General features: G+C 42.6%; 1 protein-coding gene across 1 annotated transcript in view; it reads right to left on the bottom strand.

Moving 5' to 3' along the window:
* MAP2K6 (mitogen-activated protein kinase kinase 6) overlaps positions 1 to 23,994 on the bottom strand; it is a 132,616-nt gene extending 108,622 nt beyond the window's left edge. Inside the window, exon 1 of the mRNA XM_068530142.1 lies at positions 23,726 to 23,994. Within this exon, the coding sequence (XP_068386243.1) occupies positions 23,726 to 23,741 (16 nt within the window). The 5' untranslated portion in view covers positions 23,742 to 23,994. The remainder of the gene's footprint in view (positions 1 to 23,725) is intronic.
* Between the last annotated feature and the right edge of the window lie 68 nt (positions 23,995 to 24,062).

Below are 24,062 nucleotides of genomic sequence, written 5' to 3'. Positions count from 1 at the left end.
GTCTGGGCCCAGCACAACCACTGTAGACTTGGAATTTGCCCCTAGTGATGTAAACAGGCAGGGGCAGCACAGGATCCACTCTGGCACTTGACAATAGCAGTGGCAGCTCCTTCCCTCCAATAAGGGAAGCCTTATTGGAGCAGCTACGATGAGGACCACACCCCAGGTCCAGTAGCGGTGGTACAAGCTAGGAATCCGTACCCACTAGTGGTAGCAGTGGTGTCGGCACCAGCCCCCTTCTTTGGTATGTTTTCGTGTCTGTTCAGGCTCTGTTGTCTGATTCTAGTTCTCTGGCCCTTCGGCATCTTCTACGAACTACCCCAAATTCTTTCAATGGATTCATTTCCTGCCAAGATCAGTAAGAATCCATTTCTATACCTTTTCACAACGAACTCGCATTGATTCAGAAATCATCCTCAAGGCTCAGAGATCAACCAGCAGAGCATCCTGCTCCATCCAGAAACTTCCATTTGAGGCACCACGAAACTTATGACCCTATCGACCTCTGCATTCACAATGTGCATCACACAGCAAGCAGAAGGATTAAAAACAAGGTGGGGGGGGGCGGGGAGCCTGAAAATAACAAAATTGTAGTTCAAGGGCACAGAAAGACAAACAGACAACGTTGCAGCACCCCAAAAGGTTTCAGGGCCAGACCTGTTCAGACCTTTTATATGGAAGGAAGTGCAATGAGGTACTAGAAGAAGAGCATGGACTTTTTAATTAAAAAAAAAAATCTGAATTTTGGTCACTCCATCACCTCCTCTCCCCCAACTCCCTAAGAAACTGCCCCCCAGACAAAACCCAGTTGTACCCAAAACGTACATACCATACAGGACATGCGTATTCAGGCCTCCTTTGCTTTCCCTAAGCTCTTCACTCTGACCAAAATGTTTTCCCCTTGCTACTGAACTCTTATTCATCCTTCAAGATCCAGCTCCAATGTCACTTGCACTGTGAAGCCTTTCCTAAGGGCCCCCAAATTAATCACTACTTCCTCTAGGTTGCTGGAGCCTCTGGTGTGGTTAGTCGTTCCCCGGACCCCACCCCACCCTGATCGTCAGCTCCCAGGACAAGTGGAGGTCTTACCAGGACCAGGAGTAGGTCAGGGCAAGCCAGGTGCCTCAGGAGGCACTTGCTCTCAAGTGCAGGTGCACGAAACTCGTCCTCACTATCCTTCTTCAGTTCAGAGCCTATCATAAAATCAGTACTGAGACTCTGTGGATTGAATGGTGAATAATGTAAGAACATGTACATGATTCAGAGATACAAAATAGAGAAGGCAGTGTCTGACATTGCCACCAACGGGTTGGATGACCTTCCTGAAGTCACGTAACCTGGCCAAGTGGGAAGAACAACGTGGTGCCTTTTGTGGCCAGTTGATGACTCTGTGACTCCCCGTTCAAAGGAAGTTCATAAAGGAAGAGACCAGGACAAGAGGGGCCAGTCACAGGAGGCTCTAGCTCTTAGGTGAGGCCTGACAGATGCACAGGACTTGAAGGAAAGGCGGGGAAGATGGTCAGTCTGTGAAAAGGCACCGCCTATGGGAGGGGTATGAGATGCTGGAGGGAAAAGACAATAAGAGGCTAGAGGAGAGGATGCATGTGACAGAGGGAAAAACAAGCTGAATATAAATTGGATGGTTTGAGTGGAAAGAGACCATGCAACACCCCAGAAAACCGAGTGAGGTAATTGGGGGGCTTGGGACTGAGCAATAGGATAGAAGTCAGACAGAGAAAGACAAGTATCATATGATATCGCTTATACGTGGAATCTAAAAAAGGGTACAAATGAATTATCTACAAAACAGAAATAGAGTTACAGATGTAGAAAATAAACTTACGGTTACCTGGGGGTAAGGGCGGGGGAGGGGTAAATTGGGAGATCGGGACTGACATGTACACACTACTATATATAAACTAGATAACTAATGAGGACCTGCTGTACAGCACAGGGAACTCTACGCAATACTCTGTAATGACCTATATGGGAAAAGAAGCTAAAAAAGAGCGGATATATGTATATGTATAGCTGAATCACTTTGCTGTACACCTGAAACTAACACAACATTGTAAACCAACTATACCCCGATTTAAAAAAAATTTTTTTAAAGCATACAAATTAAAAGTGTTAAATTTCTGGAATAAAAGTAAAAACTCTTAAAAAAAAAAAAGGATAGAAAATACCGTTCTATAATAATAGAAGACCAAGAGCTGCAGTTCTTAGTGTCTGTTAGGCACGGGCACATTTAGGTACAGCACATAGGTGATCTCGTTTAATTCTCGAGTCAAGCCTCTGTGACTGCTATGATCACCATCCCATTTTACAGACGTGTACACCCAGATTTAGGGAAGTCAAGTATTCAAGGTCACATGGCTACAAATGACAGAACCAAACTGAACTCATGCTTTTTTGCCCTAATTACACCCAAGAGGAGAGGAATCTCATGAGGGTAGGGATTGGGGTAGGGCTGGCAGGTATGGTCAGAAGAAGAGCCGACCCAAGGGGATATTGTTCTCAGGATGCAAGCTTAATACAAAAAGGAAAAGAACATTAGAAAAAGTGGGGGGAATGAGGAGGGTATACATAGAGGGATGGGGGCCGTATGGGGTCAGGGAGATAACTAGGTAGACAGAGAGCCAAGGTCACATCGGTCAAGAGAAGTAGCGGCCCTGGGGTCAGGAAGACTGGGGTCCCTCTGCCAGCACCACGACTTGCTAACCGATGTGTCCTGGAGAAGCAATTTCACCGCCCTAAGCTTCAGTTCTCACATCCCTAAAATGGACATAATACACCTGACTTGACACGTATCATCTCTGAACCTTCTTCACTGTCCCACGGAGTGCCTGAGTATGACAGGCATGGGATAAACCATAACCTTGTTTATTACTCAAACTAGATGAATCAGTGAAAGGACAGATGCACGGAGAGATGTGAGGTCAGGGCACGGATGGGTATGACCAGGAGTGGGGTGGGCGGGAGGAATGTCTGTTCCAGATGGACTCAGTCTTTCTCCTCAAAGAAGCAAACGCATTTGCTGACAGTGAGGAAGGCAGAGGGGGCTGGAGACCTCCCAGGAAAGCAGAAGACCTAAACAACTTTCTCTGCAACTCTCAGAACGTTAAAGCTGAAAGGGACCTGAAGGATAATTTAATTGAATTCTTCCCCTGTCTCCATTTTACGGGTGAGGAAACAAGCAAATGTGTTCCATAAAGGGCCAGATAGGAAATATTTCAGGCTTTGTGGGCCATAATTTCTGTCCAAATAACTCAATTTTGCCATTGTAGCATGAAAGCAGAGACACTACATAAAGCAAACAGGCGTGACTGTTCTAACACAGAAACTAGAACTCTGTATAACTTTCGTGGGTCATGAGACATTCCTTTTGATCATTTTAACCATTTAAAAATGTGTAAACCATTTTAGCTCGCGGGCTGTACAAAAACACACAGTGAGCCGTAGTTTGCCAACCCCTGCCATATAGTGGTTCTGAGGGACTTCCCTGGTGGCGCAGTGGTTAAGAATCCGCCTGCCAATGCAGGGGACACGGGTTCGAGCCCTGGTCCGGGAAGATCCCACATGCCGCGGAGCAACTAAGCCCATGCGCCACAACTACTGAAGCCGGTGTGCCTAGAGCCCGTGCTCCGCAACAAGAGAAGCCACCGCTCGCCACAACTAGAGAAAGCCTGCGTGCAGCAGTGAAGACCCAACGCAGCCAAAGAAATGAAAAAGAATAATAATAATGTAAAAGAAAGTGGTTCTGAGCTCAGGCTGAAGATAATCAGACATGAGCCTGCGTCTTGCACCCCAGTTTACTACAGGTGAAACTTCAGCTTTGGTGTCTAGTCTTCCTACATTTCCTTACACGCAGGCTGCTCGTTTATAAAATGTGGAGACAAAGTAGACTTACTCCACGCAATTTCTGTGAGGGTTACATGAGATAAAAAGGTATGTAAAAGAGCTGAGGAGAAGGCCTGGTTCAAAATCAAACCAAAACAACAAACAGAAAACACTAGGCAACATAGTGTCAACTAACAGTGAACCCAGGGTCAGAACCCTGTGCCCATCTACTCAGTTCAATACCTTTTCCAGTCCTGCAACCACCGGGAGACTTGGTTTTACAAGAAGTCAGATGTTCATGAATATGTAATTCAGTGGCACTAAAAAAAAAATCCCCTATCCCCTTGGAAATGCCTTCCCATCTTGGAGATTCCCCCATCAGAAATATATTACTTTATTTTCAGCTGTTTTCCACTTGAACAACGCAAATTCCCCTTGGATGAGTTTTTAAGTTATATTTATTATGTAGTTTATTAACTACTTTTTAAGAGGTTCTCTTAGACACTAGATTTTGATAGGAAGTAAAAAGAGGAAAGAAATGTGATATATCCAAACAATGGAATGCTATTCAGCTGTAAGAAGGAATGAAGTACTGACAACACGCTACAACACGAACGAACCTTGAAAAAAAATTAGGCTACGTGGAAGAAGGCAGATACGAAGACCACATGTTGTATGGTTCCATTCACAGGAAATATCTAGAATAGGCAAATCCATAGAGACAGAAAGTCAGTGGTTGCCAGGGGCGGGGAGTGGGAGTGACGGCTTTCCATCTGTGGTGACAAAAATGTTCTGGAACTAAACAGTGGTGACGGTTGCACAACCTTGTGAAGACAGTAAAACCACAGAATTGTAGACTTTAGAATGATGTAAATAGTGCGTTTTATGTTATATGTATTGATATTTGACCACAATAAAAACTATACACATATAAAGAAGACACATGAGGATTCCACAGGTGTGATAAGAACTTCTCCTGTGAGAAGCAAGAGGAAAGGTTAGGAAAGGGAGACTGAATTCGTCAAAGCCCATCTCAGCCTACCTTACAAATCTGCATAAGGCTCACTCTGCATGTTGCTAATCCATAATTTATTCAAACAGTACTTGTTAAGCACCTACCATGTGCCAGGCACTGAGCCTGGCTCTGAGGATAAACTAGAAAACAAGAAAGAAAAGTGTTTCTCACAATTCTTTCCAGTCTATAATTAACTGGAGCAAAAGCCCCCATCCAGTTATTTTTGCAAAAAAAAATATGCAGAATATTTACTGTAGAGTCATTATTATACCGTTTTTAAAATGACAGCATTTCTTCACTGATTCTCATTTTAAACCTGCCTGATAACTAGCATATCCAACAGTGAGAAAAAGGAAAAAATGTTCTTTGAATCAAGAGAACCACAGGATTGTGCTCTTGGGGGGCGGGGGCGGTGGAGTTGGGGTAGCGGAAGCTCCAGGGAAGAAGGATGGAATTTCGATGAGATCTGTTAATTTGCAAACTTGTTATCTTCCCGAGGCTAAATCTCTACAAAGGACAGAAAATGTGACAGCTGTACTTCTTTTAAAGTGCTGTTTGCAGTCTAACAAGCTAACACTGTTGGCAGCACGTGTATTTTGTTTTTAAATCAATTCCAAATGATTGAAAATACATTTTAGATTTTTTTTAACTTTTAGGAACCTCAGATCTAAAACAATGCATAAAGCTGAGTCTGTCCTTTTTTTTAAAGACTTCCTTACCTTTCTTGATCATATACTCTTGCATTTGCAATTTATGTGAAAAACAAAGTTCTTCCTCAATCTCCACTATTTATCTTTTTCTTTTTTTGTTTAATTGAAGCATAGTTAATTGACAATGTTGTGTTAGTTTCTGGTGTACAGCAAAGGGATTCAGTTATACATATATATGTATAAACACATATATATCCTTTTTCAGATTCTTTTCCATTATAGGCTATTACAAGATATTGAATATAGTCCCCTGTGCTACACAGTAGGACATTGTTGTTTATCTGTTTTACATATAGTAGTGTGTATATGTTAACCCCAAGCTCCTAATTGATCCTTCCCGCCCCTTTCCCCTTTGGTGACCATAAGTTTGTTTTCTATGTCTGTGAGTCTGTTTCTGTTTTGTAAATAAGTTCACTTGTATCATTTTTTTAGATTCCACATATAAGTGATATCACATGATATTTGTCTTTCTCTGTCGGACTTACTTCACTTAGTGGGATAATCTCTAGGTCCATCCATGTTGCTGCAAATGGCATTATTTCATTCTTTTTTATGGCTGAGTAATATTCCATTGTATACATGTACCACCTCTTCTTTATCCATTGCTCTGTCGATGGACACTTAGGTTGCTTCTATGTCTTGGTTATTGTGCTGCCGTGAACACTGGGGTGCATGTATTTTTTCAAATTAGAGTTTTCTCCAGATATATGCCCAGGAGTGGGATTGCAGGATCATATGTATCTTTATTCTCAGAGGCGTTTAAAATGGATAAATGCAGTTTGGAAAACAAATGAGTCCAGTTACATATAAATTCAGGTCACTGTTAGAGTATGGTTTAAGTAGTTAATTTCTCCCAAACTTCTACCACAAACAGTAAAAGCATGGATGACTTCCTTGAGCCCAAACGGAGTTAGAGGAAGGGTGAAATGTCTGAAATATTGATACCTCACCCACTAGGGTGCACCTGCCTTAATTTCACGCTTCTGAATTCGCACCATCTCTCTGTATTCTCTGCACGTTTCAGCCTTAACGTACCTTCCCAATCAAATTAGGCATTTCTTTAAAACAACAGAATTAGCGACCATCTAGTTACAAGAAGATGAAACCAAGCCCCAAGGAGGTAAGAGGAAATAGATGAGATTACACATCTAGTGAAAAAATACGGAAAACTGGTTAATTTTTTTTCTCTGATTCGTTGCTACGTTTGTTGCTAAGAACTATGCAACGCTGTGGATGTAGACTTTGGAAATTTTGAGTTAAAAAAAAAAAGCAAGTTGAAAGTAACACAAAAATAATATTAACTGCTCATGAAATTTGGAAGAAACCATCCTAGGTTTGATTTTCCATTTCCTAGGTGCTCCCTCTAGCACTTTTGTTAAGACACTGGGACCCACGGAGCAGTTTTCCTTTTTCAGAGAGCAGGACCCACCTCCAGAGGTCCGGATGGTTAGAATCTCAGGCTCTAGAACCGAGGCTGGGGTTTCCGTCGGTAAAACCTCCAGAATGTCAGGCCCTCAGATGTGAGTAGCACTCGCCTGCCTTCACGGAGGAAAGCGAATGGGGTAAGCAGACAATCTCCCCGGGGCTTAGCAGGCAGGAATGTCAAGTTCATTAGCTAAAAACTAAAAACAGCAGGGTGGGAGACATGCTCCTATGAACGAAAACCGTAGAATCAGGCCTCCGGGCGTGCCCTGGTGCAGAGGCAAGCGCGAGCTGGTGAACTACCAACAAAATGTCATTATGAGTTGAGTTATCAAATGGTAGTGAAAGAAAACTACCAATACTAATCAACCCTTGCAAACTCTTTCCCATAAAGCTCAATATCTTTTTTTTTTTTTCCTAACTGATAGAGAAAGTTAGTCGTCGACTTGCCAAAGGAAAGCTTTTCATGGCCAATTTGGCTCTCCACTTTAAACCCAGCTCAGGATATTAACAAAACCTGTTGCCAAGGGACAGAGATGCAGAGTTGAGTCTAAAATACAAAAAATTATATTCAGCTAGCTGCTGGAAGAAACCCTCTCTCAGCAGTACTTCATACTGTGGATTTGAGTCCGGCAATGAGCGGCTCCCAAGTTGCAAGGCCTTCCCTACCTTGGTCCCTGCCTTTTCTCCTCCCTCACCTCACTGCCCTGCTAGACGACCCCCTACACTGCAGCCACAAGAGGCTTTAGGATCTCCTGGACGCTCGTGCCTGCACACGCCGCCCCTCAGACCAGAGCTGGGTCTGCTCAGGCTCCTGACTCCCACCCAGTCTCCAAGCCTCCCATTCCCTTTCCAAGATCTAAGCAGTTGTTCAGCCTTTCCTCTGAGCTCTCATGAAGTCACAAATGTTGGTACACACGTCTGTCCCTCATTAGAACGTGAGCTTCTTGCCAGTAGGAATCATCTCTCTGCACCCTCCCTGGCACCCAGCCGTGAACCCCACCAAGAGCATCTAATAAATGGTCAGGGAACGAATAAATGGATGAATGACTGTGTGCAGGATTGAACGGACCCATTCAATCATCTGATGACCGACTGAATAAACAGAGGTCCTGATTTCCTGGGCCTGATGCTCTCGTTTATTTTTTATCTTTAGGCCTCAAGCGTTCGTTAGTTTCTGCCTTTCTAGGATGAGCATAAGGGCCTCCCAGAGAGTCAGAGGTTGGCCTAGCGTCAGGATGTGCCCAGGATGCTAACAGCAGCCCCTGTGAGTGGCAGGAGATTGTCTTCCCGACCTGATCCACCGTCACCTTGGATTTCCCAGTGACTTGATCCCTCTTGATCATAACTGCTTTGTCTATAAAATGAAGTGCTTGGCCTACATGATTTCTAGGGTCCCCGCTAGATGTAACGTGCCATGGTTCTAAACTCTTTACGTTTTGCCAGGTATCTATCTACCGCCCAGACTCTTTGTACCAATATACTTGGGCAGCTGTCACATCAGCAGAAAGTTAATCATGTGTTTATCACTCAGCCATTAGAGAGCACCAGGGCGCCTTTTCTGTGCTGTTCTTCACTTCCAGGGCGTTGACTCAGTTTGTTCACCAGATGGTATTATTGCTCTTTTCACTGCTCAAGTGGCCTCCTTATAAAGGCAAATGATGGTGTATACGGTCTGAGTCTCCTCCCCTCACAGAGAATATGAGGGAATATGAGTAGACACAGCTCCTTCCTTAATAATTAAGTTCTTCATCATTAACAGTATGCAAATTTTAAAAATATTACGCAAATGTAAAATGCCACAGGTCACAATACTGTCAAAGTTCCATTCAAGCTTAAGGCTAAACGGCCGTGTTCGCTGTTTTCATTTTCTCATGTATTTCCTGATTTATTATGTCGATCCGTTTGTCTCACTTAGGCCTGTACTCAGATAACCTGTTCCTACAGCCCCTCTAAGTGGGCAGCGGGCCACGTGTTTAATCCTCGTGCCTCTGGTGTATGTGAACATCTGACTCAGATCCACTCAATCCAGCACCCACTCGTCGTCAGGATTATCTTTTCTTTTGCAAAATAGAGATTTTGATCTCAGACCAGAGACTGCAACTAGTCAAAAAATGGTGGGGACTCAAGTACAAAGCCACACAGATGCAGGGCTAGGGGCTCTTTTACACCATGCACACACTGATAAGGTAGCAAAGCCTGGTCTGCAGGGGAGAAGGGTAAAGACTCTTCTAGAAAAGCAGAACGAGGCCCCTGCAAAGGGAGAGAGAAAGGAGTCAGAAGATGCCTTTCTCAGTTCCCACCAGGCTCTGCTGTACCTCCTGCAACTGGACTCAATAAAATTCTCCTTCATAAAGACTCTTTTATTGGAGGGAAAACAAAACACACACAAATACACAAATGCATACACGTACCTGTGATCACTCTACCTGTATATTGTATACACTCTTCCTAGGTCATAAGCATCCTTCCATTAGTGGTTTCGTCCGCCTTCATTACCTATTACATCAGGTAGGCATCTGTAACTTCAGCTATTCCCTTACTATTATGCAATAGGGTGTTTCTGTTTTTCACTATTTTCACGTGGCAGTCACATAGTGAAAAACATGAACTTTGGGATTTCAATGAACTAGATTCAAATCCCAGCTCTGCAAAGCACTAACTGTATGATTCTGGGCAAGTTATTAACCCAAGTTCCAATTTCCTCCTTTGTAAAATGGCGATAATTTTACCTACCTCTCAGGTTTTTATGAAGATTAGCCCTAGTAAGTTTAGCGCTTATCACAAAGCCTTGCACACAGTAGGCACTCAAAAATCACTCGCTATTTAGGATAGAGTCTCATAAATGGGAACGAAATTGTCCGGGTTCTCGACACTGCCCAATTGCTTTCACAAAGACTCTGCATCCCCTGATATACTTTTTTTAATCGAATTATAATTGACATATATTATATTAGTTTCAGGTGCCCCCCCCCCCCAACACCGATACCCTTTTTAAAACAGAAAAGCAGCACAAACTTTCCTCTAGAAGTTTCATTTCTCCTTCCCAGCTTTGCCTTGGAATTGGAAGTCTAGGAGTCAGGGCTGCTTTTCCACATGAGATCGTGTTCACCTCCGAATCTGAGACGGAAAATCAGAGGCTGGTTTTAGTTCTAAAACCAGTGGTCTGACCGTCCACTGATGCACTACCTCCTGTTTTCCTCTGACTCTGCTGGTCCCACTTGGAGAGCTGCGTGCAGGTACTCAGCGAGGAGAGGAGTCTGGGCTCGCTTTAAACAAGCCCCAAGCTAGTTCCTGTTGCTCTTCAGAACCTCATATCCACACACCCTGGCTGCCTAGGCAGGCGGCATCACACCGTAGGCAGGTGAACAGAGACTGCATCCGAAGCTGCAGGAAACAGGTGAGGTGGATGCTTATCTCTTATATGCAGGGCCAATATGGAATAAAAACTTACATTCATGCCTGGCTTCTGCGCCCTGGGCCCTCAGACCCCTTCTCTCTCTGATCCCCGCTTTCCAGCTGACCTCCCTGCTGCTGATTTCTTTACTCCTCTTCCATGTTGGCTCATCTCATTCTTGACTTTCTGCCTCACTACTGCTTGCCCACCTGTTCTCTTGCTGTTTGGATCACCTGCCCCGGGACCGTCCACCCAGCTCTGAGGGATGCCTTACCTTCCCGTGGCCTGTTCTGGGTTGCCCACCTGGCCGTGCGCTTGAAGGATGCTGCCATCAATACCCTGGCAGGACAATCTGACCGACGATGGACATCTGTCCTAAGCTGGGAAAGTTCCCTCCCAGTGGCCTTACCCCTGACCACCCCATGTGACACATCCTGACACTTTCATCCCTTACTGTCCCCTCTTCCTGAAGCTGATGCGGGTGTTTTTATCCAGAATTTTATGCTAAACATACTCAGACCACACAAAATAAAGCTGCCTATTAACACGAATAAGTAAGACACACAAGTTGAAAAGACCTGTTGTTAATAATCAATATTGGAAGAGCTTGCTAACACTCGAGTAGTACTTTTTTTTTTTTTTTCCTGAGGCTTACAGGCCTTTTCTAAAAATAAGCTTTGCCCGGCTACAGATCCTTGGTTCTTACTCACTGCCGTTCCCTCTTAAGCTTTGTTCCATTAGGACTGGAACCATTTGTTACAAAGGGAAAGGCCTCCGTCTGTGTGCACGGAAGGGGCATGTGACAGCCACGGCCGGTTCACCAGCAAACACTAATTAAGTTTGGGAATCAAGACAGCAACAGCGTGTGTGTGTGTGTGCATGCGTGTGTGTGCGTGTATGTGTGCGTGTGTGAATTTAACAACCCCCTTCCCGCCGCCCCCCAGTTTAGAAGCATCCAGTCTCTCACTAACAACAGAAAATCAGAAGAAAGAGCCAGTAGTGTGCTCAAGGACCAGACGGCAAGTCTCCCGTTTTACTTGCTTTTCTCCCGAGAAGCACGACACCGAAAGTTCCATTTGGCCAAGTTAATGTCCTCCCTCTACCAACAGGCCCTGACCCAGGTTGAAGGGTTGCCCTCCTCCTTCCTCCGTACCCCAGCCGCACCTTGTACCAAAGCTACACGCGCATCACACCCAGGAGCGTTCACCTGCTGGCGTGCTCATCTTCTCATGCTACGGTTGAACTCTGTCCCCTCCCCCAAATTCCTAACTTGAAGACTTAGCCTCCAGCGCCCCAGAACGTGAGAATTTGTCTTACTTAGAAATAGGGTGGTTGCATATATCATTAAGATGAGGTCATACAGGATTAGGGTGGGTCCCTAATCCAATAGGACTGGTGTGCTTATAAAAAGGAGAAATTTGGCGATGGCACACACACACTGGGAGAAGGCCGTGTAACGATGAAGGCAAAGATCTGGGCAATGCTTCTACAAGCCAAGAAATGCCAAAGATCGCCTGCAAAGCCCCAGAAGCCAGGAGGAAAGCACAGAGCAGGCTCCCCCTCACAGACCTCAGAAGGATCTACCCTGCTGCCGCCTTGAGCTCAGACTTCTCGCCCCCAGGGCTGTGTGACAACGAGCTCCTGTTGTGCACGGCACCCACTTTGCGGTACTTTGTTATGGCAGCCCTAGCAAACTAACACATCCTCCTAGACGGTGAGCTTCTTGAGGGTAGAGATGGAATTCTATGCACCTTTGTAGCCACTGAGCACAGCGCAAGGTGCAGGTTATTTATATGATTGTTCAATAACGCTTGTTAAATTCAACCAAGAAATATATGGTCCTCTGCCCCCGACACACAATCTCACGCATCTACCCCACCCCCCGCCCCGCCAACACTGACTTGCTGTTGGTCTTGCCTAAGGACAGGTCACACCAGAAAAGAAAGATTGAAATTTAAGACAGAAAAAGTCATCCTAACCCTAGTGTATCAAAATTTCTCAATCTCATTCTTAAATCAGCTCCAGAACTAAATCTGCATTTCTCCCCCTACTTTACCTATAAAAATAGAAGCTCATTCAGGATCAAAGTCCCAAGCAAGGAGACTTAGCAAGCCACTTGAAGGAGATGACAGAATTGGCAGGTCGGTCCTAGCCCCCTGGCTGATTGTATGTTCTCTTTAACTGCCCAGCAAGGTGAGGCAAAAACTGCCCCCTGGCTTTCCTGACTCAGACTGGGGGTGATTCAGCCCATCCACCTCACTCTATGGCCCTGAGCTGAATGAGGTCACCAAGGAGAAAAAGGTGACTTAGTATAGTTACACTGAGAAGCAGCCTATTGTGAGCTCCAGAGCTGTAGGTCACTGTGTTTTTGAAACCAAGATAATGAAAGAAACACGGATTTAATCTAACAATTGTATTAAAATATCAATTGTATTAAATCTGTTCACCTTTTAAATGGAATTTTTCTGAAATTAAAAATACACACAAAAATGTATGAACTCCCTTGCCAGTACCCGGTATCATGCTTGAGAAAGTAAGTGTGGTAAAACAAAGAACTTTCTGGAGCACTTCTCTTCAGGTAAAAGTAAAATGAGAATTCAGAAGTGCAGTTTTCCTTCTTTTCAACTGACTTCAGCTAATTCTAGAAAAGAGAAAAGGAACTAAGAAGTGGAAAAGGCAGGTTGGTGGGTTATAAAAAAATGAAAATTACAGCCGTGGCCATGCTCTGGAAACTATTCCCTGACCTAGGTAGACGTTGATTATTGAACCAACAGCTTGCTTATATAATTACAGTGTGCCTATAAACCCAGTAGATATGATATCCTTGTTTAACTATTAACCTCTAGATTTCCTGGAGTTTCCACAATCCAAAAAAAAAAAAAAAAAAACACCTAAAAGTATGAGATATGACATGTTCCATTTATTAACCTACTGTGATCATAAGTGATAAAACCGTATTGAGCTTGCTAAGAAAAGGAAGTTCTTAGAAAAGACACATAAGGTCTTCGAAGCTCCAGAGATTTTCCTAGGGCATCTTCTCTTCTTTATTCTTCTAAGGAATTGTTCTGCCTCTATCAACATTGTGCTGGTTATTTTATTGATCTTGAAGTCAAGCTCCTTCTCCATATTTACTTTGGATCTAGGACACCATTTCCTCAACAGCTCTGAAAATCATATTGGTACTTGCGCGCTCATTGTAAAAAATGTTCCTGATCCCCCTCACCTGCAGGGCTTTCTAACCCATAGTATCTATTCTAAGCATATCTAGGATTCTAGCTTGTATTCTGTGCATTTCTGTGCAATCTTACCTCCTACTAGACTCTAAGCTCCTTAAGGGCTAGAGGGAAAGAAAGAGTAAAGCAAAGTTATGCTTATGGCGAGCTTACTATAGCTCAATGCCTCAAACCCAGAAGAGCTCTCAATAAATAGTTCCTGAACAAATGAATGCCAAGCACTGGCCAAAGCACCTTACATACACAGCCTTGCTTAATCGTTATAACGATCCTGTGAATGAGTATCAGTCTCTCCATTTAGCAGGTCAGGAAACTGAAGCTAGAAGTCAAGTAGATTTTTCAAGGCTCATAGCTAGTAAGTGGGAAAGTAGAGCAGCATGCATTTTTATTTAGTTCCGTCTAGCACAGTATCTTAAACATAGCAATCGGTAAAAAGTTATTTGCTGACCTGATACGGACAGGCCCTTTATCCGCGTTCTCTCTTTAGATGTGTTTGGAGTCTTTGGGGTGGTTTTTAATCAATGGCTAAGAAGTTTGGGGCACAGGAAGGAGTAAATAAAGTGGGGAGAAGATTCCTATAAAGATTTCAGATGTCACAGAAAGGCTGTCTCTGCACATTCACTACGGAATAATTCCCAGACTCTTTGCCATTCTGTCCCCACTGGTTGCCCAGACTCCAGCCTCTCCCTTATCTCGAACTCATCCCTCCCGTGTGGGACTGGAGGGGGGAGGGTGAGGAGGGGAGTAAATAACTCGTCACTCAACACCCAGGCCGCCTACTCCCATGGCTTCTGTGAGGGATCAAGGGAAGGAGTCACACACAGGCGCTGGCTGCTGTGCGTGGCTGGAGAGACAGCTGGCAGAGGGCTCACCGGTTTAAGAGAGAGAAAACTCTTTGCGAAACCCCCGTTTCCTGTACCACGAAAAAGATGTGATTCCGGTTTCCTCCACTGTGCCCAGGGGAAGAGGGAAACAGTGAAGATGCGGGTTCAGGCCCAGTTGCAAGGAAACTGCACTTGTTACCTTTACATAGAAATAACCAAGAAGAAAGGAAATCGCTAAGCCAAAGAGGCTTGTTCCTCTACGTAGGTATGTTACCAAACGGGCCATGTTCTCATTACTGTTTTAAAACAATTCAACTTGGATGTGCAGAGAAACACATAAAGTTTACATCTGCTTAGTTACAGCCTCTCAGAGAGCTAATGGAATCAACATTCATTACTGACGTTTAACATAAACTTCCTGTCTGTACACACCCGCATCTACCAGTAGACCAGTTGTAACCAGCTTCCTTTAACCAATGGGCAGTTTGTACTTGGAACTCAACCTTAAAACTCAGAATGAGTCAGGCTCAATATTCTATGATCAACAGAGGCTTAAAGGAACAAGTCAAAAGGAACCCATGTATAGGTAGACACAGGTCAGCCCCTCCTAATTACCATACCTGGCCCTGGTATGCACAAGTTCCCATGGCATCCATTCAGGTTTTCCATCTCCAACCATGTCTTTTGGGAAATGGGTTCAGACATTTATTACGGAGTGACACCTCAAGTGGAGTAGCCAGGAGCTCAGGTACTGGGGTCACACAGACCTTGATTAAAGCAACTGCTCTGCCACGATCAACCTCGACATTTAACCTCTGGCCTCAGTTTGCTCGTATACAAAATGGGGCATCACCTCATCTGGCCTTAGTGAGGGGAGAATGAGACAACTCGTGTTCATCACTAAGCGCGGTATCTGGCACAGAGAAGGGCTCTCCAGCAGTGCAACCACCTAAGATGGTAGGAGTGACGGCACCTCCTTGTATGGGACTTGAACGGACCTCATTTGGAAGACGGTGAACAAATCTGGGCTCGTCCTACCAAAGCTACTCTGTCCTCAGGTAGCCTCCATCCCCATCCTCCCCTCCCTTCATTTCCAGAACCTGTGCCAGGACCTTCCCTGCTAAATACTCACAATCCCCACAATATCAGTGACTTGGAAAGCAAAAGGATACTCATACGCAAAAGAAAACTGTCCCCAGGGCTGGGGCAGTTAATGTGAGAAAACGGCTCTAGCCTTTGTAGGAGGTGACAACCGGAAACCCGTCTGGGTGAGATGGAGACTCCTACAGTGAAGGGGGGCTTCCATCCTCATCCCACACAGATGACATGATGGCACCTCTGACCTGGGTCATGGCAGGAATCAACAAAGCCAGGCAATGGTGGTAGCATGAGAGGTGTTTTTAGTTCGTTTGTTTTTTAAACACAATATGGGACGAAGAAGGGGAGGACGAAGGAACCAGGAGAAGAACTAATGAAGAGCCTCTCAATGGGAGAGGAGAGAAAGGCAAGAAAGGCAAAGAAACGTCAAGCAAACAGGAAGAGTGCAGCTGAGGGGAAAGGACCCCAGGATGGGCCAAAGGAGACGGGTAGCTCCGCTGAGCGGAAATGAGCAATGGCCGGCCAATCTCACAACCAGGAGAAACACCACTCAGACGTTTCCTGTGGGCTGGGCCCCAGAGGTCGCTGGCTGAGTCATGGGCGAGTAGTTATCCAGGTTAACAACTTCCAGTTAAAGCCAAAGAGGAACGTAATACGGACCAGGAGTCGTTACGTGATTGAGGAAAGTCACAAAGGGCAAGGTCACCAAACTTTTTTTGAAAAGGGCCAGAGAGTAAATGTTTTGGGCCCTGCGGGACATACGATCTCCATCACAACTATTGGACTGTACAACCGCGGGGGGAAAGCAGCCCTAGACAACCTGTAAATGAATGAGCAGAGCTGTGTTCCAATAAAACTTTATTTGTAGACACTGACTTCGAATTTTATATAATTTTCATGTGTCATGAAATATTACTCTTTTTATTCTTTTCCCAATCATTCGAAAATGTGCAAATCATTTTAGCGCACAGGCTGTACTTAAAACAGGAGGGGCTGGATTTGGCCCCCAGGCTGTAGTTTGCTGGCCCCCGGTTATGAGCTTGGGCCCCGTGGCCAAACAGGCTTGGCTTTGCATCCTGCCTGGGCTGCCTGCTGGTTCTCCAGCCGTGGGCAAGTTAGTGAACTCACCTGAGCCTCAGCTTCTTCATCTGTAAGTTAACGATAACTGTATCTGTCCCCCTAGGATTTATGTGAAGTTCAAAAGCATAGCACCTGAAAAGTGACTGACATAAAATAAGTGGCGATGATGATGATGGTGATAGAATTGGGTGTCTGGGTGTGGGTCATGATGGCATCAGATCTATAGCTAATTGTCTCTGAAAAAAAGAAGACAACCAAGGCTGACCCCAATCCGACTTAAGGAGGGATATACAGACTAGAAAATAAAACAGACGAAGAGAGATTCAGCAAGAGCCTGTTTAATGCTTCAACTCAGAACTGAGTTGACTAAATTACGATGATTTGTAACGGACTTCGTGTGTGTAGGTTATAACCTGACTACCCTTTCAACTTCAGAAAGAGGGGGTTTTATGAACTGTGTACCAAACATTATGGACCAGCTCAGGAAAGGAAGACCATCTGAGGAAGCAGAGTAGGAAACAGAACCGAGGGCGGGGTGCGTGGAGGGGGCGGCAGAGACAGTGGTAGGTGGTCGAGAAGGAAGTTGTTTCATTGGGGGGTTATCCATGCAGAGTTCCCCGTTTTGTCATAGGGCAGCCAGCTGTTAAAAACTTTCAGGTTATCTCTCACAACGCTTCAGAGGCTCAAGTTCAAAGGTAACGTACAAACCAGCCCCTAAAACCAGCACAGTGTGGAGGAGTTCACTTCAGTCCTACCCCACTGGACCCTTCAGACAGCTCACCTTAGCTCTGCATATCTTTAAAAGAGTTAGCCAAGGCTCATGCAACCTTTAAATCTGTTTAGAAGGCCTAGGCAGGAGAAATCACACTTCTTCAGCCATTGTTAAGTTGCTTTTTATTGCTGTTCTTGCAACTTCCAAATCATCAAGCAAAGATAGAATGGAAATACTAACGCAAAAAAAGGAAGCACAGGAAAACTGCATTCTAATTTAACTACCCCACACCTTTTATGAAATGTGGGGCAAAATGACAGAGATCTCCACGGACGAAAAATACTTTCACTGTCAGACATTTATTGAGCACCTAGTATTTATAAGCTCAATGCTCAAGGAGGCAGAGTTGCAAAGATGTATAAGAAGAAATATGAGCTACCCAGCAGGGACTCTCAGAGATCGTCCATAAAAGGCAAACAACAATTACAGTGGTTAAAACTTGCAGCTGTATAGTGTAGGCATTGGGAATTAAAATGAGAGCATTCGCAAACTATCCTTTGGCAGAAAATTGGTAAGAAACCCCACCACCATGATTGATGTATCACCATTTCTTGGGCACAGAAAAAGAACCCCTGCTGATTGTACTGTCAGCCTTCCTTACCAGCCTGCTCCCCACAAAAACAAACAAAACAAAAAATGTGAAATATACTAAAGATTCTGGGGGAAAAAAATGTTTTATGAACGTGGATTACTAGTGTTTGTGTGTGATTTAGTGAAAAGAACATTGGGGCAGAGAATCAGGAGATGTGAGTTCCACCTATGGTTCTGTCTTCAGGCAAATCACTTTCTTCCAAAGCTTCAGTTTGCTCATTTGTAAAATGAGATGATTAGACTATAAAACTCCTTTCAAAGCTGTAAACTCTACTACTTAATATCAAGATGCATACATAGGCACGTTTACTAAGGAAGGCTATGTTAAGAATACGTGAAGTGTGATTGACTTGATAGAATTTCTGAGGTCATCAAAGTCGATCCTTGCCTTAATTCTTCTAACAAATCTAGTAAAGTAAGCCACGTTTTATGATTAGACATTACACATGAAGCGGAAAAAAAAAAAAAAAAAGAATTATTCTGCAACAATGCACATAACACAACCAGGTGCTTATGGGAGAATTATTTATGAAACCAAAGAAAAACTACTTTTGCCTGTAGAGATAACTGAAAATGCAGAAATGTCCAGAAGTTAGTAAATTCCAGATGGAATTTAAATCAAATCATTACACTTTTCTTATTATTTTCATAAGATCTGGATAGCTATAGTTAGTATAACAAAATGAGTTTATAAAGTATAAGTTTACTTAAGACATTTTGGTTAAAATTAAAATTAGAACTCACCAGGGAATTAAAGTGCTTAGATGCATTAAAGCTGAACCCAACTTTCAACCCATGATTACCTAAGCTCTGCCATCTTGGAATGTTCTGGCCTAACTTTGAAAATAATTTGATCCCCAAATTAAATTTTTAAAGATACATTTTATGAGGAAAAAAAGAAACAAAAACACATGAAACACAAATGTCAAAAGAAAAGAAAAATTCAACTTCTTTATCACTAAGAAATGCAAATAATAGTAAAATGTTGATACTTTTTATCAAATTGGCAAAAAAATTTTTTCAAATTATTATACCCAGGATGAAGGAAAGTGAGCATAACCTTTCTTTTTCTTTCTTTTTTTATTTTTATTTTTTTAGTTTTTATTTTATATTGGAGTATAGTTGGTTTACAATGTTGTGTTAGTTTCAGGTGTACAGCAAAGTGACTCAGTTATACATACACATATATCCATTCTTTTTCAAATTTTTTCCCATTTAGGTTATTACAGAATATTGAGTAGAGTTCCCTGTGCTCTACAGTAGGTCCTTGTTGATTATCTATTTTATATACAGTAGTGTGTATAACCCTTCTGAAGAGTAATTTATTTGGCAGTATTTAGCAGGATGCTTAAGAGGAGAGAATGGGCACCTCCACACATTACTGGTGAGAACAAGAACTAGTTGCAGGCACTCTGGAGGCCAGTACAGCCATGCCCGCCCTTTGCTCAGCACTTCCACTTCTAGGAATTCATTCATCCTAAGGAGATAATTGGGCCAATGTGCAAAAATGTGTGTTCAAGGTATTCCTTGCAGTTTTGTTTATAGCTGTAAAAAAGTGGAACTCTGTGAAAGTCCAGTTGGAGACTGATGAAACAGCTACATTCTTACAAATTAAAATGAGCAATTGCTAAAAAGAATGAGGAAACTGTATGTGCATGAGTATAGAAAGATGTTCAAGATATATGGAGTATGAAGCAAGTTGCAAAATATCATATAGAGTGTGTAAAAGAGCACGTATGCAAACATATGTATGCATGTACAAATGCAAAGAGTCACTAAAAAGTTAACAGTAGGTAGCTGTGGGTGGTGTGACTTTGAGTGATTTTTATTTTCTTATTATGAATTTCTCTTCAGCTTGAATTCTTTTCAGTGAGTATATATTGTTTTTATAGTAATAAGAAAACTATTTTTAAAAGGTGAAGAAAAGAATGGGGCATGGGGAAGAATTAGATATCCATAACCTGTAGTTCTGTGTCCTGGAATTTACTCTAAGACCACAGTATATGTAATAATGTATGAACTGGGATGATTATCATAGCAATATTCATAATATTGAAAGTTAATAAACATTAATGTTCTATTTAAATAAATACACTAGAATTAGATACTATTAATGTAGAAATATATTAACTTGGAATATTTCACAGTATTATTGGTAAGTGAAACAAAAGGCAACTAAATAATTTTATACACATTTTGGATTTATTCATATTCACATATATATAGAATAGAAAAATGTCTCAAAGGATATATGCCAAAATGTACACTGTGGTAACTAGTGAGTCTTATTTTTCTTCCCTACATTTTCAAATGTTTCCACGATAAACAAGTATTATTTATGTACTTTTTTCTTTTAAGTTTTAAAAACATCCCTTATAGACCTTTCAGACTTTAAAATAATTCAAAGTAGTTATAATGATACTAATCTGTGAAAAACAAAGGAATGAGAATCTCAGCCCTTTGCTCCAGCATCAAATTACCACCAAGAGACCCCCGGAAAGCCCCTGCAGCTGACCTGCAGCATGTTGTAAAGTAATGAATGCCACACTGATGCAAAACAAACTCAGGAAACCCAGGGTACCTATTCTGATTTTGTGTCCTGCGATGTGCGAGGTTATAAAACATACTGGCTCAGATTACAGGCTAAGCATGACAAGTCCCTCTGGTGCAACCTAACAAAGGAATTTACAGAATGAGAAACTTACACATTTCGTTTCCCAGGGTAGAATGAATTACAGAAGCAAAGAACCCACAGTAGGGTTAGGTCCTTGCCTGTCACTCTCCTACATGCTTCTGAATTATGCCTTATACACGGTTCCCATGACACAATGTAGCTATTACTATTTTAAACCAAGATAAACTAATATTTTTTAAAGGTGAATAGAAGGAGAAGTGAGAAAAAGTGCATTTGTAACAGGGTCAAACTCTTTGTATATTTTCAGGTGAACCGGGGGATGCCAGACCTCTCTCCCCCGACCCTCCCTCCCTCAGATCATTATGGCTGATAACAATAGTTTTACTTTCCCGGGTAATGTAGATGACACATTTTTCCTGTAGCCTGTCTTCCTGTAAAGTGCAGGAATTCCTGCACCTTCTGGGTGCCCTTCCTGTTAACTTACATTTCAGATTTCCTCAAAAGGCATTCTACCACTTTAATATTTGAAAAATGTCAGCTCAACCCCAGATAGCTAATATAAACAAGCTGAAAAGCATACCACCTAAAGTTACAACTGTGGAAAACAAAATTTCTTTTTAAGAAATTCTTTCTCGGAATCTCACTGTTGGTAAGGCTGGAAAGAAGTAACCCAGTCCTTCCAGCTCGCAGGGAGTCTGTAATTCTTTTGCCTCTGCTGTGCCTTAAATTAGAGGTCTGTAAAACGGAATTATAGTGATCTAGAAAGTTCATAAAGGTCCTTGAATTGAACATGTTGTTAAATTCTTCAATACTATGAGGTTATAGCCACCTTTCACTTTTCCTCCATTTCATTTGCTTATAGTATTACAAAGAAGTTTGGTACTGCAAAAAAACAAAAACAAAAACAAAAACAAAACACTATCTTGGCCATTTGAGAATACCGTAGCTGAATTAGGCCATTCCACATTTAAAGCCCAGGCCAGAAGTCTTTGCCATTTCTGAAATGATCACACACTTCCTTCTATCAAAAACTTTCCTTTTGGACAGGAATCCCATGTTCCCACCAGATGCACCTTCCAAAGGGGACCCAATTAAGAAAACTATTTGGATAAATGGGAATTAATGTAAAGAACCACCAGTACCTGATCTACTACGGGTGCACCCATAATGGAAGAGTGCCATGCTAATATGTTTTTCAGTTTCCCAACTTCTTCTGCTAGGAGGGAGCCGCCTTAGGAGCGAGCCCCCCAGAATGCACAAAGAAACCTGATTGGGTTTAAACCCTAAGGTCCAAAGATAAGATCACTAGAGCACCCCCTTCCTCTCTCCCAGAGAGATCACTGCCATCTCTAAACTCCAAATGCACCATTTTGCTTCACTATCTATGCAATTATCTTATATCACAATGATTTGCATACGTGCTTTCTTTCACCAACTACATGGTAAATTCCTTGAAGGAAACAACTACATATAAAATATTTTTGTATGTCCCCAAATCCTGTGCACTACAAACACACACACACACACACACACACATCTCATAATATATTTACTCATATATTAAACTGACCTGAATGAATGAGTGAATGCACACCAAATACAAAGTAACTAGATGCAATCTCTTTCACACATCAAAGCCTGGAATGCCCTCCTAAGCGATTATTTCTCTGCTCAATTAAAAGATTGTCGGTTTTCCCGATATTAAGGAACATTGGAAGCTCATAATGCCAATTCCTAGGTACTTCGGCACTCTTAGCTTTTCAGATTTCCATGTTTTCCCCCTAATATCCAAAGAAAAGAAGAGCCCTACTTTGAATTCTTGAGAATATATATTACTTCCTTCTGGGGCTGAGACGTCTGATTCCCATCAGGTAGAACTAAAAAGTGACACAACAACTCTCCCCAAAGTAGCAGAACGCTGATGAGACACTTGAATTTCACTGGATCTTACTTACCTAATGCCCTGGGTAGCCTATCTCACCTTGTGCTGAGCTCACCTCTCCTTTCCATACATTCTCACAGGGCATATGCTTTCTCTATGCTCAATAGGGATTTGTTCTAAAACAAGTGACTTACAGTCCTAGGGCCACCTGACAACACCCCCTCAGCTCTCTAATGCCATGTCAGGATTTTTATATTTTTAATCCCCTCCCCAGCATGACATTACGCCTGCAAAATACAACTGTGTAAAAAGAATATTTTTAAGAACAACAAAAAAAGAAAGAAAGAAAGAAAACAACCATAACCCTGAACTTCTGACCTATTACAGCTGACTAAATATATGCAATTACACACTTAAAAGATTTCATTATGGTTGTCAATGAAACGGTGCAGTCCTCCCACATTGGCGTAATGCTTAAAAGTACAATTTTTCTCCCAGTATTTTCCCTCGAGATGCAAAGCATCTCCCAAATGGGAAGACATAAAACCTCGATGTCCTCATTGCTGCTTCTAAATACTGCGAACCAATAAGCAATTGGTGTAAAGTGCAAAATCTCGGAAGAGAAAGACTTCTTGTCTGCTTTTTTGTAAAATGCTATTATTCACCTTTACTTCCTTTAAAGATCAGAAGTTGCTTAATGTTCAAAACGATACCAATGGAAATTTAACTAAATACTAGCACCAGCAATTCATTCCCAAAGGAATATAAGATTACATTAATTTCCTACTAGTTCAACTCAAGTTTTACCTTTCATTTTCATCTACAGACTTTTTAAAAGTTTGTATTCCTGTTGCACGTAAAATTACCTATTATATGTGTGCATACCAAAGAATTTTACAATTATATAAAGCATTGCACATTTAGACGCTACCAACCTGCTCTATCTCTCCTGACTGTGCAAAAGGCAAAAAGAGCTCAGTAATCCTAGCAGAAGAATGCAAATAACGTCAATGCACAGCTGAACTGCAAGCCCTGCCTTACAGGAACTCTCTGTGTCTGCAAAAAAAAAAAAAAAAAAAAAGACACATACTAAACAGGAAATGCAACTGAGATGTGGAAAACCTCAAACTTAAAAATGCAATCGCCAGGCGAAAATTGCATCCATGCATTCATAAATGCATGCACAACCCTTTGCATTTTTGCAAGTAATGCAAATAGGCTCTTACCTTTCGACTGAGACATTTTCCCCTTTCCTTTGATGGGGGAGGGGAGCACAAAAGACTTTGCCTTGCTTCTCTTCTGTAGCTAGTTTTGCAACAAAGATGCAAGCTGCAGGCGTGCAATCTTCATGCAAGTGGAGTTTCTCTTGACCGAGGCAGCAGATGGACTTTCAGGGAATCCAGATGGAAATGCACACCTTGCAAAACAGACTGGAGAGTGATTTTTCCCCCAGTTGCAACGTTAGGGAAGGCTGTGCTGCAGCTACATGATGGGCCAGGGCTGGCAGCTAAAAGCTCCAAACTTGGAACTGAGTATCTTAGTGCGCAGACGTCCTTCCTGCGA

Source organism: Eschrichtius robustus, chromosome 20 (genome assembly GCF_028021215.1).
Source record: "Eschrichtius robustus isolate mEscRob2 chromosome 20, mEscRob2.pri, whole genome shotgun sequence".
In the NCBI taxonomy this organism is placed as follows: Eukaryota; Metazoa; Chordata; class Mammalia; order Artiodactyla; family Eschrichtiidae; genus Eschrichtius; species Eschrichtius robustus.
The sequence above is the reverse complement of the archived record's forward strand: the minus strand, read 5'-3'. Positions and strand labels throughout refer to the sequence as shown.